Raw genomic sequence first — 23,319 nt, forward strand, 5'->3', positions numbered from 1 at the left:
TTTCTTGCCAGACTCAGGGCCTTCCCACTCTGTTTACTCAGAGATTTATGGGCTGTGAATCATAAATTACAGTTCTTCCTGCTTTCCCTCATAAGGAACATGCCTGCCAAGCCCTGAGTCTGGATTCGCACAGCCACAGAGGCTTCCTCAGACCTGTGCAATTCCCAGCCAGGGCTCCTCACTGCCCCAGCTCTCTGAAGGAAGACTGCTCCCGTCACCATCCCCTGAAATTTAGATAAGAGCATTCTCCTTACCTCATCTCTTCAGAATGCAGCTGGAAGATTAAAAAAAAACAAAAACAAAAACCAAGGTGGAAGATTCTTGTTTCTAAATCTAGTAGTTGGAGTGTGAGGGGGGAGGGCTTTGGGCCAGAAAGTAGGGGTTGAAGAGCACAAACAAGGGGAGGAAGCAGTTGCAGTTGCCATGGGGCTTCCTCTCTAAAAGGTGACCTTACCTTGGCCGCAAAAGAAACACACACACACACACACACACACAGCCCATGAGCAGCCTGATGGTGGGTTCTGATAGGTCCCTTGTCCTGCAAGTAGTCTGTTCTGGCTCCTGTAACCATCCTGGCGTCCTGCTTAACTCTCACCTTGAAAACTCCAAAGTTCCCGGGGCAACTGGGTAGCTTAGTCGGTTAAGCATCCAACTTCAGCTCCAGTCATGACCTCACAGTTTGTGGGTTTGATCCTTGTGTCCAGCTCTCGGCTCTCAGCACAAAACCCGCTTCGGATCCTCTGTCCCCCTCTCACTCTGCCCTGCTCACATTCTTTCTCAAAACTAAATAAAGATTAAGAAAAAAGTTTAAGCTCCAAAGTTTCCTGTTCCTGGCCAGGCTGAAGGAACCAGAAGCACTTTCAAGGTACAGCTCGGGCTCCCTAGATCTGCTCAAGAGATTTAACTTAATCTTCTGTCTTCTCAGACATGTCACGTCATGTCTTGCTCCTGTCTTGTCAGGTGCCAGTTTAATTCCTGTCCCAGGAAACCACAGCAGCCATGTGCACTCCTCCTCAGAGCAGCCAGCACTGGGAATGTTTAGACCATCAATGCTGGGTTTAAGATCTCTCTTGGCCTAGAGAACGACTATCAAAAGAAGAGAGAGGGGAAGGCACAGCTCAGGAAATGTCCAACACACAAAACACTATCTTGAAAAAAGCAACTCCAACGTAGGTTCTGAAGACTGGAACCTCTCTCTTTCTAAAATAACTATTCTACCCCACCCAAAAATGGAAATGAAGAGGATCTACCCTGTATCAGGGGACATAGAATGAATATCAAGTAGGTAATTTAAAAATGACACAAAAATATATACACATGATTTATCACATGCTCTGACCCAGGTCTATAAGCATCCCTCTACACATGCTGAAACTCACATTCAGGATCTTGCCTTGAATAACCAACCAAACTCAACATCCCTGATACGATGAGCTACTACGGCAGCTAATATGGAGGCCTGAGCTATGGCTGTGGCTGGGGAGGCTACAGATACGGCTGCTGCCACCCGTGGTGCTATGGAGGATATGGATTCTCTGGCTTCTACTGAAATTCTGCCGCAAGTGCCCAATATCTGAGGCCATAACAGGGTTATCCAAATCTGACTACAATAATCAAACCAGGGGCGCCTAGATGGCTCAGTCAGTTGAACATCTGACTTCAGCTCAGGTCATGACCTCACGGTTCCTGAGTTCGAGCCCTGCGTCGGGCTCTGTGCTGACAGCTTGGAGCCTGGAGCCTGTTTTGGATTCTGTGTCTCCCCCCTCTCTGCCCCCCCTCCCAAATAAATGAACATTAAATTTTTTTATATATAATAATCAAACCAAACAATATCATTCAGGATCAAGCCAAGATCAAAAGCATTTTGCATCTAAGATTTTAGGAATATTTATCACTTTATAATGGTCTCCTTCATGTCTCTTGGTTTCCTTTACTTGTGCTTTTATAACTGAGATTTCTCTATTCCTTTTGCAATAAATTATCTTAAGTTAAAACAGCAGAAAAAGAAAGAAAGGAATGAAGGGAGGGAGAGGGAAGGAAGGGATGGAAAAGAAAGAGGGAAGGAAAGTTAAGAGGATCCAAACTGTAGAATCACAGAATGATAGGCATTCTAGGGAGATCAGAACGAATGTGTAGGAGCAAAAGGCACATGTGAAATGTCCACATTGCCAGTTAATGATGAATCCTGTTAGAGTAGAATTCCCAGGCACAGCCAGACAGATCCAGATGGTGGTTGGGGGTGAAGGGGGTCCTGTTCTCCGTTCTTCCCTGTCCTTAGAAGCATCCTGACATCACCATGAGAAAGCAAAGCCATACGAATTTTACTATTCTTAGCTGCTTCCCATTAAGTGCAAAATGAACAGATGTATAACCAGAGTTCTTGGTCAACAGAGCCTTTGAATCCTGTAGTATGCTTTTTAAATTGTCAATGGAGTACAGTTAACAAAGTCCAGAATGGGAAAAACTACAAACAACCTGTTTTCTTCAACAAGTACATTGCAAAGGGGAAAAAAGATAAATGGAGAGACTTAAAAGACATTAATCAATTGCAATGTGTGAGCTTCATTCGGATTCTGATTCTTTTTTAACTAAAAAAAAAAAAAAAGAAAGAAACCAATTAGAACATCTGAGACGAGTGGAAATTTGAACACTGACAGGATACTTGATATTAAGAAATTGCTTTTTGTAAGGCACAATTTTTAAATTCCCTATTTTTTAGAGTACTGAAACATTTACAAGTGAAATAATACGATTTCTGGGATTTGCTTCAGAATAAATGAGATAAGGAGGTGGATAGAGTAGAATTTAACAATAAATACTGGTCATTAGGACTGAGTGATGGATACATGGAACTTCCTTTTACAATATACCATCTGTGAGGGAACAAAGTCCCCCATAATTAAGTTTTTAAAAAGTAAAATGAAAGGAAACAGAATTCTAGTTTTAATTAACAAAAACTATTATTGAAATAAATACCCTCATTTCCCTCCTTGCCTTTCAATTTTTTTATTTTTATTTTTATAATTTTTTTTTAATCACAAATTCTGACAAAGCAGTCATATTTTTAACAAAATCTCCCATCTGCAAGTATCTTTGTTGGAGTGAAATTCTGCCACCAATAAGAAATAGACACAGCCCCCTCCAGGTGCCCAAGTGGCTTCTGAAAGAGCTCAACACAAGGCTTGGCTAAAACTACTTTCTCTGGATTAACTAATTAAGTCTACCCAGTGCTACACAGAAGCTATAATTAAACCCTTTTGTGTACTTAAGTCATTCACGCAGGCTACATGGTGAAACTGGGGTGAGGAACTTGGAACCCAGCCAAGATGTGGCAATTTTGAGAATTAATCCCTTCTCTGCAGGTGATGGTGAGCTGCCCAGGGCCCAGGGCTCAGACTTCAAGCTCTTAGGTACCAGCAGTAGTGATCACAGGCCTGTTCTCAAATTCTCCATAAAAGAATAATAGAGAACGTTCTAGAATAAATGACTTTCCAAATAGAACAGAAGTTTTCTGCAACCCACCCAGAAAAGTAATTTAGATGTCCTCTCAGAGATAATACAAACAGAAATGGGACCAAATTGCCCCAAGGCCAGAACCTTTCAAATGTCACTGCCTTATTGGTGAGAAGGAGGTGGAGAAAAAAATACCAAGTAAATACAGGAGTAAAGACAGTTCCTGCTCTCAGCACAGAGCCCGCTTCAGATCCTCTATCCCCCTCTCCCTCCGCCCCACTTGTGCACTCTCTTTCTCTCAAAAATAAATAAACATTAACAAAAAAATTAAAACTCCAAAGTTTCCTGTTCTTGTCTAGGCTGAAGGACCCAGAAGCAGCTTCAAGGTACAGTTTGTTCTTGCCTGTCCTTAGAAGCATATTGACATCACTTCCAGGTTGTTCAGACTGACAAATATTTAAGACTGTGGAAACTCAGTGTTTACAGCAGTGTGGGCAAACAGACATGCACTGCTGACAGATATATACATTGGGGCAAAATCTCAAGAGGGCAATTTATCATGACCAAAATTATACATACCCCTGGGACACTTGGCTGCCTTAATTGGAGCAGTGTGAGACTCTTCATCTTGGGGTTATGGCTTTGAGCCCCATGTGGGGTGCAGAGATTTCTTAAATAAACAAACCTTTAAAAATATTACGCATACTCTTTGACCAAGAACTTAAAAAAAAACACAAAACCAGAAATTATACTTCTAGTAATACGGTATATCCAAAGACACTCCTACCATCAACAGTTCCCGCTCAGGGCACCTGGCTGGCTCAGTTGGTAGAGCATGCATTTCTTGATCTCAGAGTTGTGAGTTCAAGCCCCACAATGGGTGTAGGGATTGCTTAAAAATAAAATCTTAAAAAAACCCCACAGAAACCAAACAGTTCCCTGTCTACTGAATCACACTCATCAACATATTCTAAAGATAACAGAGGGGCACCTGGGTGGCTGAGTCAATTAAGCATCTGACTCTAGATTTTGCCTCAGGTCATGGTCTCCTGGTTTGTGAAATCAAGTCCTGTGTCAAGCTGTGCGCTGACAGTGCAGAGCCTGCTTGGGATTCTCTCTTTCTCTCCCTCTGCCCCTCTCCTGCTTGTGCTCTCTCAAAATAAATAAACTTAAAAAAAATAATAAAGATAATAGAATCCCTCTCATTGCTTGTCCTGCCCCACAATCCTCCACTCCCTTTCCCAATTAAACTTGCTATACCGGATCATCGGTCATTACCGTGTCTACTTCCTTCTCATTCTTTCTTAAACACACACAACTGTGGCTTCCTATCCCCACCATGTGGCTGAGACTGGTGATCTTGTCAAGGTCACCAATGTTCTCCATGTGGTAAGACCCACTGGGTCATTTCTCTGTTCTTATATCTCGACCTCTCAGTAATATTGCACATGGTTGACCACGTTCCTTCACATCCTTGGCTTCCTTTCTTTGGACTTTCTTCCTGCCCCAGTGGCCTGTCCTTCTCAGTCTCTCTCTCTTTTTAAAGTGTTTTCATTTATTTGGAGAGAGAGAGAGAGAGAGTATGCGTGGGAGGGGCAGGGAAAGAAGTAGAGAGAGAATCCCAAGCAGGCTCTGTGCTGTCAGTGCAGAGCCTGATGCAGGGCTTGATCCCATGAACTGTGAGATTGTGACCTGAGCCAAAACGAAGAGTAGGATACTTAACCGACTGAGCCACCCAGGTGCCCCCCCTTCTCAGTCTCTTTAACAGATTCTTTTTTTTGCTCAAAAGGTAAGTTCCAGGGGTGCCTGGCCAGCTCAGTCAGTAAAGCATATGACTTTTGATCTCGAGATTGTGAGTTTGAGCCCCATGTTGGATGCAGAGATTACTTAAAAATAAAATCTTAAAAAAAAAAAAAAAAAGTAAGTGCCAAAGGCCTCTGACCTAGGCCTACTTCTCTTCACCTATAGTCTCTCCCCTAGGGCATCTCACGAAGTCCTTTACTTTTAAAACACTAATGGGGGCACCTGGGTGGCTCAGTTGGCTAAGCATCTAACTTAGGCTCAGGTCAGGATCTCACAGTTAGCGAGTTTGAGTTCCCCATTGGGTGAGCTTGAGCCATGCTTCTCTCTCCCTCTCTTTCCCTCTCTCCCTCTGCCCCTCATTCACCTGCGCCCTCTCTCTCTCTCCCTCCCAATCAATCAATAAACAAACAAACAAATAGATAAATAATAACAATGCTAGTGAGGGGCACCTAGATGGCTCATTGGGTTGAGCATCTGACTCTTGATTTCGGCTCAGGTCAGGATCTCACGGCTTGTGGGTTTGAGGCCAATGTTGGGCTCTGGGCTGACAGTGTGGAGGCTGCTTGGGCTTGTCTCTCTCTGTCCCTCCCCACTTCACATGCACTATAAATACATACATATATACATACATACATACATACATAAAATGAGCTTTGGGCATAGGCATAGAGTTTGCTTAAACTAAATAAAAAATAAAAATGCTAATAATATGGCAAAGACTCACCATCCCTGATCAGTTAAAAAAAAAAAGAACCCAGATTCAGATATCCAAATGTCCTACTCTAGTTTTTGGGTTTTTTTTCCTTTTCAACCATTCTAAATGAATGTCTAACAGGCACCTCAAACTCAAGATGTCAAGGCCAAAAGAGAACTCTTGACTTTCAAGCTTCAAACTTGTTTACTCCTAATTATTTCACCATCATCCATTAAGAAAAAAAATCTAGGCATGATCTTCAATTCCTCAATTCCTCTCTTCCTCACATATGTTGACTTAACAACTAAAACACAGTCCAGGGGCACCTGGGTGGCTCAGTCAGTTGAGTGACTAACTGTTGATTTCAGCTCAGGTCATGATCTCATGGTTTATGAGTTTGAGTCCCACGTCAGGATTTGGTCTGACATTGCAGAGGCAGCTTGGGATTCTCTCTCTCTCTCTCCCTCTCTCTTTCTCTCTCTGTCCCTCCCTGGCTCCCTCTCTCTCTCTCTCAAAATAAACTCAATCAATCAATCAATCAATGGCATTGCAGCTTCCCACTTGTCCTCTTGGGGCATATGAAGCCCTCCTTTGTGTTAGGAGGTCACGCAAGCAGACCTGTGGAAAGGCACACATGAAGAGGAACGGAGGCTTCCTGTCAACAGCAAGCACCAACTTGTGAGCTCTGTGAGGGAACCACACTGGAAGTGGATCCTCTAACCCCAGTCAAGCCTTCAGATGACTGCACCCTTATGAGATCTCAAGCCAGAACCTTCTGGCAAAACTGCTCCTGAATTCATGACCCACAGAAATTGTGAATGTTAGTAAATCTTTATTATTGTGTTAAATCACCAAGTTTTCAGGTAAGGTATTATGTATACATAGAACCAATACTCCTCTTTTACTTAAAAAAGCATATTGGTACACATGCTTATACATGCATAGAAAATATGTTAAAGGGTACGCAAAAGGAGTAACTCGGTTCTGACACAGTGTGTAGGGAGGGAATATGCTCACTTTTCACTATATGCTTTTATATTCTCAGGTTTACTTAATAGAATAACATTACTTTTATAATTTTTAAAAATTTAGTTTTTGAAATGTTTAAGCAAAACACTGTTAAGAGGGATAAACCACAATGATGGCCCTTTTCAAGCCTTCTCATCCTTCATGTTTTCCTTGACTTTGTCCTACTCTCAACATCTAATTTTGGAATAGGCTAAAATTCTTTAAATGCTTTCCAGTGGCCCAAATACTGGAGGATTGGTTTATTTTGTCTTTGTTTGTTTGTATTTATTTACTTGTTTATTTACTTACTTATTTTGAGAGAACGCATGAGCACATGAGCAGGGAAGGGGCAGAAGGAGAGAGAGAAAGGGTCTTTAGCACCCTCTGTGCTAAGCACAGAAGCTGATACAGGGCTCAATCCCATGACCCTGGGATCATGACCTAAGCTAAAACCAAGAATCGGATGCTCAACCAACTGAAGTACCCAGGTGCCCGTTTTGTCTTTAGTATTAGTACATTTCACTTAAACATCAACCACAAGAAGACTACTGCTAAGGTAGGAATCCTGATTTGATTATTTGCACTTAATAAGCAATAGTGCTGCAATAACCATGTGTGGCATGATCAAATGAACCACTCACACTGCTGCTGGGTGCTGATGTCTTGCCTGGAGGTCACCATGGAGCCTGCAGGTTGGGCCACTGGTTTCTGCAGGAGGTGGCCCATAACTCCAGTTGGGCCTAATTTCTCATCAATAAAGATGGAGACTGGGAAATATTCCACAAAATGAGCAACTGGTGGAGGCAAGGGCAGCTCATCCCCAAGCCAGCTCAGACTCTCCTTCAGTAAAGACGAGGTGTGGACTCAGTGACTCCAATTACCTCCATTTAGATAAGAAACCATCTCACTCAAGTCTTTCTGGCTTGAAAGAAAAAAAAAATGTGGGACTTGGGGCACCTGGGTGGGGCATGAGGTGTGGACTGAGTGACTCCAATTACTTCCATTTAGATAAGAACAACCATCTCAGTCAAGTATTTCTGGCTTGAAAGAAAAAAAAAACATGTGGGACTTGGGGCACCTGGGTGGCTCAGTTGGTTGAGCATTGACTCTTGGTTTTGGCTCAGGTCATAATCTCATGGTTTGTGGGTTCGAGGCCTATCTCAGGCTCTGAGCTGGCAGTAACACAGGGCAAAGCCTGCTTGGGATTCTCTTTTGCCCTCTCTCTGCCCCTCCCCATTTGCGTGAGTGCTCGCTCCCTCTCAAAATATATCATTTTTTTTTTTTTAACGTGGGACTTGATCTTTGTTTAGTTTCTTTTTTCAGAACTGGGCATGGGTGGATGTCACAGGCCTCTGACTAGGTGGAATCACTAACTTCTCTCTAAAGACATCCGGGGGGGGGCGCCTGGGTGGCTCAGTCGGTTGGGCGGCCGACTTCGGCTTAGGTCATGATCTTGCGGTCCGTGAGTTTGAGCCCCACGTCGGGCTCTGTGCTGACAGCTCAGAGCCTGGAGCCTGTTTCGGATTCTGTGTCTCCCTCTCTCTGACCCTCCCCCGTTCATGCTTTGTCTCTCTCTGTCTCAAAAAAATAAACGTTAAAAAAAAAAAAAGACATCCAGGGGTGCCTGGGTGGCTCAGTCGGTTAAGCGACTGACTTTGGCTCAGGTCATGATCTCACAGCTCATGAGTTTGAGCTCTGCATCCGGCTCTGTGCTAATAGCTGGGAGCCTGGAGCCTGCTTCAGATTCTGTCTCCATCTCTCTGCCCCTCCCCTGCTCACGCTCGGTCTCTTTCTCAAATACAAAATAAAACATAAAAAAAAAAAAAAAAAAAAAAAATTAAAAGAAGCCATCCAAACTCTGTAGCACAGACCTGTAATTTTAATCGAGACTGAGGGCAGCAGTGACAAACTCTACCTTTGATTCTGTAACACAGCCCAATCCTCTCAAGGGCCTCCAATGAGTTCAAGTTCCAGGAAGCTGTAATCACTGAACTATGCATACTGATGAGATTATAGCCCCAGGATTTATGAAATCTTGATAACCAGGAAATTAGTTGGTCTGAAACTGCTGTTGCCAACTAAAGGGACACCAAGGACATAGCCACAGATCAACTCCCAGTAAGGCCATTCCTTCCGCATTACTGTCTGGCACAGTGGGACACAAATCCACATTTGCTTACAAAGTAAGAAGGCCCTCTTAATTTGAATAGAGCCAGTGGAGTGCAAAATAGTCAAATTTGCAGGTAGTTTAAAAAATTCAGACCCCAATAAGAAAGTAAACACAGGAGCAGAGACAACCACAACCAGGGTGCTTCCGGGCTGGGGGCCGAGTTCCTCATTCCTGTCCAGTAAGGGGCAGAGTCAGGTAGCCCAGGGGCTTTGTCAGCTCTTCTCAAAAGCAAGAGAAATGTAATCATTCGAAAAGCTTTTGCTTCAGCAAACACACATTCTTAGGATTCTAGCTCTCAAGTCATTTCTTTAATGCTTTTTTTAAAGTTTCTTGGGGCACCTGGGTGGCTCAGTCGTTAAGCGTCTGACTTCGGCTCAGGTCACCATCTCGCGGTCCGTTGAGTTCGAGCCCCGCATCGGGCTCTGGGCTGATGGTTCAGAGCCTGGAGCCTGCTTCCGATTCTGTGTCTCCCTCTCTCTCTGCCCCTCCCCCGTTCATGCTCTGTCTCTGTCTCAAAAATAAATAAAAACATTAAAAAAATAAAAAAAAATTTTTTTAAAGTGTCTTTATTTACTTTGAGGGGGGCAGAGGGACAGAGAGAAGTGGAGAAAGAATCCCAAGCAGGTTCCACCCTGTCAGTGCCAAGCACAACGCATCTCAATCTCCATGAGGTGACCCGAGCCAAAATCAAGAGTGAAACACTTAGCCACCCTGGTGCCCTTTTCTACTTTTTAATGTACAAAGATGTGAAGAAAAATGAACCAAAAACAACGATCCTCCTCTATAGGGTCCTGACCATATTGCAATCATCCATACATGGAATAACTACCTCGTCATTAAAAATAATAAAGAAGATAGGGCCCTGGGTGGCTCAGTTGGCTAGGCGTCCAATGATTTCAGCTTAGGTCCTGATCTCCTGGTTTGTGGGTTCGAGCCCAGCGTTGGGTTCTATGCTGACAATGCAGGGCCTGCTTGCGATTCTCTGTCTCCCTCTCTCTCTCTGCCCCTCCCCTGCTCACGATCTCTTGCTCTCTTGAAAATGAATAAATTAAAAAAAAAATTTTTTTTAGCATTTATTCATTTTTAAGAGACAGAGAGAGTGCAAGCTTGATTTGGGCAGAGAGAGAGAGACACACAGAATCTGAAGCAGACTCCAGGCTTCGAGCTGGCAGCACAGAGCCTGATGTGGGGCTCGAACTCATGAACCATGAGATCATGACTTTAGCCGAAGTTGGACACTTAACCGACTGAGCCATCCAGGTGCCCCAAAAATGAATAAATATTTTTAAAAATAATGAGGAAGATCCATATTAGCTGATTTATTAGTAAATATATATGCACATGTGTATATATATATACATGTATTTGTTTTAATTGTATAATAGACATATAGATATTGTAGGTAAGTTATTATAAAAATTTCCTTTGGGCAATGAGAATGGGCATGGATAGGAAAGGAAATTCTCATTTTATATGTTCTTGTTCAGTTTCATACACCAGCATGTATTATAAAAATGACTAACAAAGAAATGGCAAATACCAAAGTAAGTTCCTCACGGATCAGCCCATACACCTCCTGCAGGGCCCCTGTGAGCCATCTGTTTCCGCTGCTTTGTTCCTCAGTGTCCACCATCTTTTGGTTTCTTACCTGTGAAATAAGGACAACCTAAGCCTGCTGGGAGACTCAGAACAGAGCAAGCAAGGAAGGCAGGGTGTAAACAGGCACTGGAGTGGAAAGGGGCAGATCAGAAATGAAATGTCATTAGCAGTCAGAGAACAGCAACAATGCTACGTAATATTTCTGAGTGCATAAATGTGCCAAACACTTCATCCCCACACTATAAGGAAAATATCATTATCCTCATTTTACAAAATGAGGAAACTAAGGCACAGAGAAGCATCTTCCCTAAGCTCACAAAACAAGATATGATGGGGGTGCCTGGGTAGCTCTGTCAGTTAAGCGTCTGACTTTGGCTTCAAGTCATGATCTCGTGGTTTGTGAGTCAGGGCCCCATATGGGCTCACTGCTGTCATCATGGAGCCTGCTTCGGATCCTCTGTCTGCTTTCTCTGCTCCTGCCCCACTCGTGTGCTCTCTCTCTCTCAAAAATATATGAACATTTAAAAAATATATTAAATTTTTTTTAAAGTAAAAAAAACCCCAACAAGATATGATGGGATCAGAATTCAGCCCTGCCTGTCAGCTCAGAGCTACACTGTTAGCCACTAAGCTGTGCTGCTTCTGTACAAAGTACAACAACAGGGGGCGCCTGGGTGGCTCAGTCGGTTAAGCGTCTGACTTCAGCTCAGGTCACGATCTCGCGGTCCGCGAGTTCGAGCCCCGCGTCGGGCTCTGGGCTGATGGCTCAGAGCCTGGAGCCTGCTTCCGATTCTGTGTCTCCCTCTCTCTGCCCCTCCCCTGTTCATGCTCTGTCTCTCTCTGTCTCAAAAATAAATAAACGTTAAAAAAAAAAAAAAAATTAAAAAAAAAAAAAAGTACAACAACAGCTAAGATTTTGTTTCTAGTCAAATTAGCAAAATTTCAAAACAATGATAGGTCACATGTCGAAGAGCATTTCAGGAAACAGGTGCAAAGGTACTATTCTGGTAGAAACACAAATTACTGAAGGCAATTTGGTGAGAGTTACCGAAATTTAAAATGCTTATCTAACTTTTGACCTGGTCATTCTACTTTCAGGAACGTATCCTACAGAAATACTCACAAAGATGTCTACTCTGATGTCCAGTGCAGCACTGTTTTAATAACCACAACAAAAAAAGAGGAGACTTCAGGAAACATCAGTAGGGAGATGACTAAATACATCACAATATATCCCCAAATTAAAGTCTGTATCCTTCAAAACAATTTTTTTTAATACTTAATTTTTGTTAAAATTTTTTTTTTAACGTTTATTTATTTTTGAGACAGGGAGAGACAGAGCATGAACAGGGGAGGGTCAGAGAGAGGGAGACACAGAATATGAAGCAGGCTCCAGGCTCTGAGCTGTCAGCACAGAGCCCGACGCGGGGCTCGAACTCACGGACCGCGAGATCATGACCTGAGCCGAAGTCGGCCGCTCAACCGACTGAGCCACCCAGGCGCCCCAATACTTAATTTTTGAAAGAGAAGGAGAAAGAGTGATAGAGCATGAGCAGGGGAAGGGCAGAGAGAGAGACATAGAATCCAAAGCAGGCTCGACGCTGTCAGTGGAGAACTTAACATAGGGCTCGAACTCATGAACCGCGAGATCAGGACCCCAGTCAGAGTCAGACGCTTAACCCACTGAGCCACCCATGCACCCCAAAGTCTGTATCCCTTAAAAAAACGGAGGTCAGCCTATAGACACAGACATGGAAAAAATGCTAAAATGTTAAGTGAAAACAATTGTCACCAAGCAATATACAGAGTATGGCCCTGTTTATCTAAGAAATACAGTGTGAGCAACACATAATTTCTTTTTATAAGAGCAATGCTGGGGTTTCCCTTCTCCCATGCCCTCCCTCAGAAATAACCCACAAAACACACAACTCAAAAATAAGTTGTAAAAAACAGGGTCATGTGTTATTTATAAATCTCTACAATAAAATTATTTCCAAAAAAACCACAAATACAACAGTTACAAATTCAGTTTGGGGTAAATAGCCCCCTAAATATACTGTAAATCACACCTCTTTAGCATTCTTTCCCAAACAGATGTGGTTCAAATCCAGTGAAGGCATTACAATGTCATATTTGGTAGCAAGTGAAGAAAACTGACAATAAATAGTCCAACTATAATTACGAAAAATACTAAGTGGCAAATGCCATCCTTCCTTTGAAACAATCTGTCACTCACACTACCTGAAGATTCTGAGTCAGTATACAGTTACACACAATTTGTATTTCCACCTTTAAAATCTCCACTGTATTTTCCTTGTCGTGGTAAGGGCACACCCAAAACCTCAAAGGACTGATAAATGACTGAAAGCCCTGATGAGACAACAAAGAGACGTCATCACAAGCTGCTTGCAAAAGACACCCAGAGCACTGCATGCTTCTCCGGTGGTACCTTGTCAGTAGAAGCAGCACCCAGACCCATGGTTCTCAAAGGCTGGTGTGTGTGAGCACATGCAGCAGAGGCTCATTAAAACGCAGGTTTCTGACCCAGACCCTGAGCTCTCATTCCTGAGTCTGACGAACCTGCATTTGTAAACAAGAGCCACCAGGAGGTGGGAGGAGGACTCCACTGAACATTCTCACTGTACTGTCCCACACTAACTGGCTGCCATTGGTTGGAATGGAAGCTCCCCTACTGCGAGTAGCTTCTTCGCCTCTTTAGCCTCCTCATCTGTAAAGTCAGTCAGTTGGTCTGATCATCTCTGAGGGCACTGAAGCCCTAACAGGGCTGGCACTGAGCCCAGATGTAAAAGAAACGTAGTCTCAGCTAAGAGCTCTGTCTTCACGCCAACATTAGTTTGTACAAGTCACTGGGTCTCTGTGTTCTCACCGTCGTCTGAAAAATTTGCTTTTGTTGGTTGCATTTCCGGGAGCATCTGAGAAGAAGTCTAAAACTGACATCTGTATTAATTTGGGGGACTTTCCTCATGCAAACAGGGAAGCTTCCAGCAATCCTGAGAGATGTTGCATATACATGGTGGTATGTGGTGAGACCCACTTGGTCAGGGAACAACAGAAACATACCCATAACACCAAGCAGGTTCCAAATCCTCCTGTAAAACAACCAACGGAGGGGCTGCAAAAGTCAATAGGAGGTTTTAACACTGGTTGAACTTGAAGAGTAAGAGCTGGATTTCCTGGAGAATTTCTTGGATGTGAGGGATACTTGCATCCGCTTTACAGTACGAACACTTCGACAAAGGAGTGCATTCTTTGCATGATCCCTGAAGTCTTGTGAAACAAAGTAATAGACAAAGGGGTCAATGCAGCTGTTGAGGGTGGAGAGGCAGAGGGCTACAATGTACAGGGCGTAGACGTGGCTCTGGCTCCAGGTTTTAATCAGGAAATAATGCACCACAAGCAGAAGGTTACTGGGAGTGAAGCAGACCAGGTACATGGCTAGGACGGTGACAATGAGCTTGATGGCTCTCTGCCTCTTCTTTCCCGAGTTTTCATCCATAGCAGAAGATCGGAGTGTTCTGATCATTAGCACATAGGCAGAGGCCGTGAGGAAGGCTGGGAATAAAAAGACTCCGATGGCCAGAGAGAGGAAATAATTGAACATGTCTCCTACCAGCACCTCCTTAGGCAAAACATCATGGCAGGTTGTGATGTTAAGGGCTGGAATGTAGACAGTCTGCTTCACGACATACAAGGGGATGGTGACCAGGAGAATCAGCAGCCATATCCCCAGGGAGACACCAAAGGCAATGTTTGCCTTCTTCCTGGGGTGCACCATGGGATTCACGATGACCCAATACCTCTGCACACTGAGGCAGGTCATGAAGAGAATGGAACAGTACATGTTGCCATAGAAAAATCCAATGAGTACCTTGCAGAGGGCTTCCCCGTAAATCCAGTTGTTGCCATGTATGTGATAGGCAATCTTCAAAGGGAACCAGATCACAGAGAGGAGGTCTGCCAAGGCTAGATTGGCCATGTAAACCACAGCAGGGTGCTTTTTCTTTGTTCGAAAAAGAAAGACCCATAGGGCCATGCCATTACTTGGCAAACCTATCACAAATACAATTGTGTAGACGATTGGAAGAAAGACAGTAGTCAATTTTCCAGTGAGGACGGAGGTAGAAAACTCATCCACAGAAAAGCCTGGTTCCACCGTAACTCCTTTCCCAGTGATTTGAGATGAGCTATCAATCTGACCAATGAGACTTCTTCCTTTAGACGTTCTATTGGTTCCTGTACAAGAAAGGCCAGGCAGACAAGGGTCATTACAGAGATCAATCTTTCAGCAGTAATGCTGGTTTATTTAAATAAAAGTACTTTAAAGTTGTCTTTTTTTTTTTTTTTTAAGTAACCTCTATGCCCAACGTGGGGCTCGAACTCACAACCCCAGGATGAAGAATGGCATGCTCCACCAACAGAGCCAGCCAGGTGCTCCTACATAAAAGTACTTTAAAGACAGGAGTGTACAAAATGCTTACAAGGGTTTTCTTTGGGGGATGGGATTATTGGGTTTTGTTGGTTTGTTTTTTACAATGGATTTTTTTTTCAGAGGGTTGTGGGTACATGTGGAATAGAACATTGATTTCTATTGAATCTCAAAAAAACTGATAGTACTTCAATTTATTTTTACAAACTACCCACAGTCTAATGACTGTTCCTAACTGGTGTGTGTGTGTGTGTGTGTTAAGTTTATTTATTTTGAGAGAGAGAGAAAGAGAGAATATTTCAAGCAGGCTCTGCACTCTCTGCACAGAACCCAACTCGGGGCACGATCTCACAAACCATGAGATCATGACCTGAGCCAAGATCAAAAGTCGGATGCTTAATGGGCTGAGCCACCCAGGCACCCCTTCTCTGTTGTTATAATGGCCATCCATCTCACTGTGGCTGTGAGACTAGATCCAGCCTGGCCTATCAGTCATTCCCTATCCCAAAGTCCAACATAGGGAAATTCCCAGGAGCACAAGGTACATTCCCTCTCCACCCACAAGGACAGCCCAAGCCTTGGGCAGGGATTCCCCGGCTTCTGTGCGGGCCTCCTGGAAACCTTCCTATGGAGGCCACCTGGCAGGCAAGTCTTCTGGCTTCAAGATCACGGAACAGGTCACTGCACTATTGTATTCAGACAAATTTGTGTTCTTTCAAGCAAGTATCATGGCAAGCTTTAACAACTTATGCTATCATTCCCATATTTGCATTAAACTTTAGAAACCACAAACAAATGGCATATCCAGTCTACATCCTACCTAACCAAGTGTTCATGGAGTTGAATAAGAAAACGAGGGACAACTGGATGACACGAATTCTGAGGAACAGGTCTCTCTCTCTCTTCACCACGTAGAGAAAATATAGCAAATTGCATCACAGTATGCCAGGGAGGAGGTTAAAATACTCACAAGTTTATTTGATAACTTTTATGCTTAGTCATTACTTTTTCGTCCCCTAGCTTTGCACCCATGTTCAGCGAGATTGTTCACTTCTCTTGAGGTTTCTGTTAAGTTAGCTTGGGTGGAGAAATAAAGGGTATGGAGATCAATACTTCAGTTTTCATTTAGTGTAGTGTATTGAAAGGTAGCCCCCCAAATGAAATGTCCATGTCCTAATCCCTAGAATCTGTGATCATTATCCTATTGGAAAAATGATCTGGGGCGCCTGGGTGGCTCAGTCGGTTAAGTGTCCAACTTCGGCTCAGGTCATGATCTCACGGTTCATGCATTTGAGCCCTGCATTGGGCTCTGCTGACAGCTTGGAGCTGGAACCTGCTTTGGATTCTGTCTTCCTCTTTCTCTGCCCCTCCCCTGCTCACACTCTGTCTGTCTCTCTCTCTTAAAAATAAGCATTAAACAATTTTAAGGAAAAAAGAAAATAAAAACGATCTTGGGGCACCTGGGTAGCTCAGTAGGTTGAGCGTTGGACTCTTGGTTTCAGCTCCGATCATGGTTTCACAGTTTGCAAGTTCAAGCCCTACATTGGGGTCTGTGCTGACAGTGAGCTTGCTTGGGATTCTCCCTCTCTCTCTGCCCCTCCCCTACTTACTTTCTTTTCTGTCAAAAAGTAACAAACTTAAAACAAAGAAAAAAGAAAAAGTATCTTTGTAGGTGTAATTAAGGATATTGAGATGAGAGGATCATTCTGGATTATCTAGGTGGGCCCTAAATCCAACAAGTGTCTTTATAAAAGAAAGGCCAAGGTGGGGGGGGGGGGGGGGCAGGGTGCCTGGGTGGCTCAGTCTTGTAAGCATCTGACTCTTGGTTTCACCTTAGGTCATGATCTCCTGGTTCGTGGGTTCGAGCCCCGCATTGGGCTCTGTGCTGACAGTGTGGAGCCTGCTTGGGATTCTCTCTCTCCCTCTCTCTCTGCCCCTTTCCTGCTCCCTCTGTCTCTCTCTCAACAAATAAATTAAAAAAAATTTTTTTAGTAAAAATAAAGGCAAAGGGAGATTTGAGAGAAATAGAAGAGAGCACCGAAAGGAGAAAACAATATGAAAATGGAGGCAGAGGTTGGAGCACTGCCAGAACCAGCCAAGGAATGCTTCTCCCTCTCCTCTCTCTCTGCCCCTCCCCTGCTCATGCTCTCTCTTTCTCAAAATAAATAAATAAACTTAAGATAAATAAATAAAGCCACCAGCTTGTGCCGATTGTTATGGCAGCCACAGGAAACTAAACACTCAGGTAGACCAATCTCTTCTTATTTCTTTTATAATTTTTTCCAAAGAGTATGAATTATCTTTAAATTAAAATAACAGAATATTGCTATATATTACAGTGTTCTTCAAATACTTGCCTAAAACAGTAAGAAACATTCTATATGGTAACCCAGTTCCAATATGTATTATCCATGATGGAAAAAAAAAAAGTTTCACAAAACAATTACCTCGATTACACAGGCTACACTCTAGTACTTTCTACGGTATTCTAGTTCAACCTTATGAAGAGCCAGTCACCACCCTCTACCTGACTTCATGACCCCACTTGTTTTTCAAAACCAGTTAGCAGAGTAACCAAGTTTGAAACACCTCAAGAGACCAGTTTTTTTTGTTTTTTGTTTTTTTATTAACAGATGAGATGTCTGTGGAATGCCCCCTGGACCTCACAATGGTAAGGATCTCTGTGTGAGATTATAGGACCATGTCATAATTTTTTTCTAAGTCCCACAGTCCCTGGCATAGCCCTGGACATACGGCAGGTGCTCAACACACCTGGGAGGGACCGAGAGGCTCAGCTAGGCACACCACTGAAGGAAACGAGGGAGAATCAAGAGCTCTCCTGCCCATTTCTTTAGTGCCTTGGGCTGACCCAGTTAGTAGCCAATCCACACAAAACAGGAGCACTAGCTGGGGACTACAGGAGCACAGCTCTACAAAATACAATAACTACCTTCACACCAGTAAGAGCTCTTACTAAGGGCTCATATCCTGTGTCCAACATGGCTTCCAACACTTTACATGTGTTAACTTGCTTTCACAACCGCCTTGTGAGGGATGTACTATTAACAGATTATCCTTTTATAGATGTGTAAACTGACACACCAAGAAACTGGGTAACTTTCCCAAGGTTAAACAGTTGCGAGATAGGAGTCGGGACTCAACACCAGGCAGTCGATTTCTAGAGTCCAGGCTTCTAAAGTCTATACTGCATTGCCCCTCTGGGGCCCTGACCTGAGCTCACGTGTTGTAATCCTTTGAGACCAAACTATGCCGACTCCACACAATATTTTTTCTCAAAGAGAAAATTTTAAATGTAAAATTTTACCATTTTATTATTTTTATTATTTTTTTAAGGTTTACCCATTTTCGAGAGAGAGTGTGTGAGAGAGAGCGGGGGAGGGGCAGAGAGAGAGAGGGAGACAGAGGATCCAAAGTGGGCGCCTCACAGCCAGCAGAGCCCAATGCAGGGCTTGAACTCATGAACCGTGAGATCATGACCTGAGCAGAAGTCAGATGCTCAATCGACTGAGCCACCCAGGTGCCCCAAATGTTACCATTTTAAAAATGACTATCTTTAAATTAGCTCCTTCTCTAATAATTAATATATTTATTTGTATTAATATCAACATGTTTGAAGCCTTCCAGAGCTGTAAAAGAAACCTGTAAATCCTGTGTCTATAAAATGTTCACATACTCTCCTGAGAGGGAATGGGGCAGAGCTGGTAACTGACTGGTGGACTGTGTTCCCATGAACTCTGCCATTAAAGATCTAGGTCCTCCACCCTAGACACACCCCACCAGAGACTAATTCAATGAGTTAGCCTGCATTTCTGTAGGGCAGAGCCACCAATATTTTAGAATTACCACAAAGAAAACTCAATTTTTTTTAGTACCAACAAAAATTATATAGTTTGCTTTATAAAAGGGAGAAAAACCTAGGCATTGATTTCCACAGTTAATATCACAAAAAGGATAACCAGACGTTGTGTGCCTAAGACAAGAAGCACCCATGGGCTCAGTGGGCTGAGTATCTGACTTGGGCTCAGGTCAAGATCTCACACTCTGTGAGTTCGGGCCCCACATCAGGCTCGCTGCTGTCAACACAGAGCCCACTTCAGATGTTCTATTCCCCTCTCCCTGTTCCCCCCGCCCCCCAGGCTTGCTCTCTTGCACTCTCAAAAATAAATAAACATTAAAAAAAAGAAAAGAAGCACCATGAAACTAACTTTGCAAAAAAACAACAAACCTGAATCTGATCAAGCACGTGGATCCAACCGCCAAACTAACGGAAATAAAGAAAACAGTAAGATATATTAAAAAACACAACAAGAATGGACCCAGCAAAATCCCGAATGTGGAAACTGCTACAGGACAAAGGACTTAATTTCCTCAAAATATAAATCACAAAGCAAAAACAAAATAAGAGAGAAACAGCTGTGGAGCAGGGACTCACACATTAAAAAATTTAAAAGACCTATCAACCTGTGCAATGTGTGGTGAGCCTTATTTGGATCCTGATTCAGACAACTTTTAAAATAGTGCCTATACAGGGGTCTGGCTGGCTTAGTCAGTAGGGCATGTAACTCTTGATCTCGGGGTTGTGAGTTCAAGCCCCACACTGGGTGTAGAGCTTACAAAATTTTTTAAAGCTTACTTATTTGTTTGGGAGAGAGAGAAAGACAGAGAGGGAGGGGTAGAGAGAGAGGGAGACAGAATCCCAAGGCGGCCCTGCGCTATCAGCATGGAACCATTGCAGGGCTCAAACCCACGAACCTGAGCCGAAACCAAGAGTCAGTAGCTTAACTGACTGAGCCACCCAGGCACCCCCAGGGAAAAAAAAATTTTTTTAATAAAAAAAAAAAAAAAGTAGTACCTATGACACTTATGAGACAGAAATTTGAATACGGACTGAATATTTTATGTTAAGGATGTATTTTAAGTGGTTATGTGGTTATGTTGGACAACAAAATCTTCATCTTTTATGAATACATACTGAAACCTCTTAAGATGAAATTATATTTGGACTCCTTTCAAAGTAACACAAGGACCGGAAGCTTCGGATACTTCTGGTGGGAATGTAAAATGGTGTAGTCGCTGTGGAAAACAAGACGGCAGGTCCTCAAATGGCTAAGTGTAGAGGTGCCATATGAGCCAGCAATTCCCACTCCTAGGATATGCTTAAGACAAATAAAAACACATGTCCACACAAAAATGTGTACGTGGATGCCGACAGCACTATTCGTAAGCATCAAGACGTGGAAAACAACCCCAAAAGTTCATCAACTGATAAATGGACAAAATGTGGAATATTAGTTCACAACAAAAGTACTGACACACGCTACAACATGGATGAACCTTGTAAAGACTAAGTACAACAAGTCAGTCACCAGGGAACACGTAGAGTGTATGATTTCATCTACATCAAATGCCCTGAATAAGTAAATCCATGGACAAAAAAGTAGAATGATAGGTGTCAGCAGTTGGGGAAATGGGGCGATTGGGGAGTGATGGCTCAGGGGTGGGCTGGGGTGGGATATTCTTTTGGGGTAATGAAAATGTTCTAAAGTTGATTGTGGTGATGGATATACAACTGTGAATGTTCTTCAAGTTATAGAACTGCAGACTTTAAGTAGGTGAACTGTATGGTATGCAAATCATATCTTAACAAAGCTGTTAAAAAATATGACAAAAAACAGGCTAGAGCATCATGAAACTGAGTGTGGAATTCACTATAATCTTCTACTTTCGTATGTTTAAAATTCTCCATAGAAACAAGCACATACCAGGTTAGGAAGGTTCCTGCAGAGATCAAAATCTGTTTTCAATAAGAACAGTAAAATAAAGGGGGGGGGGAACAGTAAGAAATACTAAAATAAAAATTTTAAAAAAAAAGGAGAGAGGAAGAGATTGAGAAAAATTTCCTGAGAATATTCCAACATATAACCTTGAATGGTCTCAATCAAAAATATCATTCATGGGGCGCCTAGGTGGTTCAGTTGGTTAAGTGTCCGATCTTGAGTTTGGCTCAGGTCATGATTTCCTGGTTCCAGAAAATGAGGAGGCCTTGGGCTCTGCGTTGATAGCACAGAGCCTGCTTGGGATTCTTTCTCTCTGTCCCCACCCCTGCATGCACATGCCCCCTCTCTCAAAATACATTATAAAATAAACATTGAAAAAATAGCATTCATAGTAACTGTGCTCACTTTACCAGTCACAGAGCACACAGGAGCATGTTGTTTAACACTAGTAAGCATCAAGATGCTACTCAAAGATCCTTAAAGCCTTTTCAGCATAGTGCAGACTTTTACCCCTTACAATGTCCTATGTCAGTCACCAAAACTCCCAGAACTCGTCTAGAACTGATACTATCCCAGCTCCCAACTATCTACCTATCTATCCACCTTCCTATCTACCTACCTATAATCTCCCATCTATAGATCAGCTAAAATCTTTTCTATTTCATAGTGGGAAAAAAATTAAATGCACGTATGAACTTTGAGCACATGAGTACTGGCTATAGGAGCCCCTGGGTGGCTCAGTTGGTTAAGTGTCTCACTTCAGCCAGGTCATATTCTCACAGCTTATGACTTCAAGTCCCATGCGAGGCTCTGTGCTGACAGCTCAGAGCCTGGAGCCTGCTTCGGATTCTGTGTCTCCCTCTCTCTCTCTACCCTTCTCCGGCTTGTGCTCTGTCTCTCAAAAATAAACAAACATTAAAAAAAATTCTTAACTGAAAATAAAATACAGTACTGGCTATAAAAACATCCCCATTTATGGGCAATAATCAACAATATTTGCCCAAGTATGCAAGAACACATACCTACAGATACTCAAAGCAGCACCCCCCACCCCAATTGCAAAAGGAAAATAAAAGGAAAATAAGCAATGTTCATTAGCCCCTATTCCTAACTTACCATATCCCCATATGGTTTCTAACATTAACAGTAGATGCTATACTTACTATCCAGTAATACTGAAATGCAATTGAGAGCTACAATATACTATCAACTGAAAAAAGCCCCTGACAGAGCAATATGCTTTGGTATAACAAAATTATAATTTGAAATCTGAAATCTAGGATACTAACCAAACTATAAACAATGGCCATTATCTATGGAGTAGAATGGGTGTGGAGGGGAGAACTTTCTTTTTTGACTTCAGAGGCCTCCACATTGTTTGGGTTTCCTTTTCGAAGGAGCGTTAATTGGTACAATCTTTTTCAAGGTCAATGTGCCAAAACATCAAAATTTAAAGTGCCCTAGGACCTATGAACTTACTTAGAGGAATCTGCCCTGCATACATACTAGCAAACGTGCACAGAAATAATGTTATGTACAAGAATATTTACTGCAATATTGTGTGTCATGATAAAATAAAAACAGTCTCTGGGCACCTGGATGGCTCAGTCAGTTAAGCATCTGACTTCAGCTCAGGTCATGATCTCGAAGTTCGTAAGTTTAAGACCTGTATCAGGCTCTGTGCCAGCACATAGCCCACTTCAGATCCTCTATCCCCTTCTCTCTCTGCACCTCCCCGATCGTGCTCTCTCTCAAAAATAAAAAAGTAATCATAAACTTTAAAACAAAAGTTAGTCTCAATAACTATTAAAAAGGAGACTAGGGGGCACCTGGGTGGTGGCTCAGTCAGTTAACTGTCTGACTGTTGATTTTGGCTCAGGTCATGGTCTTGCAGTTCTTGAGTTCAAGCCCCGCAGTAGGCTTTGTGCTGACAGTGCAGAACCTGCTTGGGATTCTCTCTCTCCCTCTGTCTCTGCCCCCCTCCCACTTGTTCTCTCTCTCCCTCTCAAAATAAATAAATAAACTTAAAAAAATGAAAAAAATTACATTTAAAAAAAGAAAAGGGGTGCCTGGGTGCCTCAGTCAGTTAAGCATCCGACTTCAGCTCCGGTCACGATCTCATGGTTTGAGAGTTCAAGCCTCGTGTTGGGCTCTGTGCTGACAGCTCAGAGCATGGAGCCTGCTTCAGATTCTCTCTCTCTCTCTGTTCCTCCCGCACTCACGTTCTGTCTCTCTCTCTCTCTCTCAAATAAATAATCATTTTTAAAAAAGATGAAAAAAAAGAAAAAAAAAGGAGACTAGTTTGGGGTGTCTGGCTGGCTCAGTGGGTAGGGCATGTGACTTTTGA

General features: G+C 42.9%; 2 protein-coding genes across 6 annotated transcripts in view; both read right to left on the reverse strand.

The window, feature by feature from the left end:
- S100Z (S100 calcium binding protein Z) overlaps nt 1–23,319 on the reverse strand; it is a 45,215-nt gene that overhangs the window by 16,733 nt on the left and 5,163 nt on the right. For 3 of the 4 annotated variants that reach the window (XM_019462969.2, XM_053907264.1, XM_019462967.2), the window contains exon 1: nt 596–1,669. The exons of the other annotated variant lie outside the window; for it this stretch is intronic. The gene's annotated coding sequence lies outside the window, so the exon portion shown is untranslated. Of the gene's footprint in view, nt 1–595; nt 1,670–23,319 lie in introns of those variants that run through there. 4 annotated transcript variants of the gene reach the window in all.
- Nucleotides 12,664–23,319, reverse strand: part of LOC109274969 (proteinase-activated receptor 2) — a 99,875-nt gene continuing 89,219 nt past the window's right edge. For both annotated transcript variants that reach the window (XM_053907263.1, XM_019462966.2), the window contains exon 2: nt 12,664–14,981. In XM_053907263.1, coding sequence (XP_053763238.1) covers nt 13,870–14,981 — 1,112 coding nt within the window. In that variant the 3' untranslated portion in view covers nt 12,664–13,869. The remainder of the gene's footprint in view (nt 14,982–23,319) is intronic.

Source organism: Panthera pardus, unplaced genomic scaffold (genome assembly GCF_024362965.1).
Source record: "Panthera pardus isolate Hobbes unplaced genomic scaffold, ASM2436296v1 HiC_scaffold_2, whole genome shotgun sequence".
Taxonomy (NCBI): domain Eukaryota; kingdom Metazoa; phylum Chordata; class Mammalia; order Carnivora; family Felidae; genus Panthera; species Panthera pardus.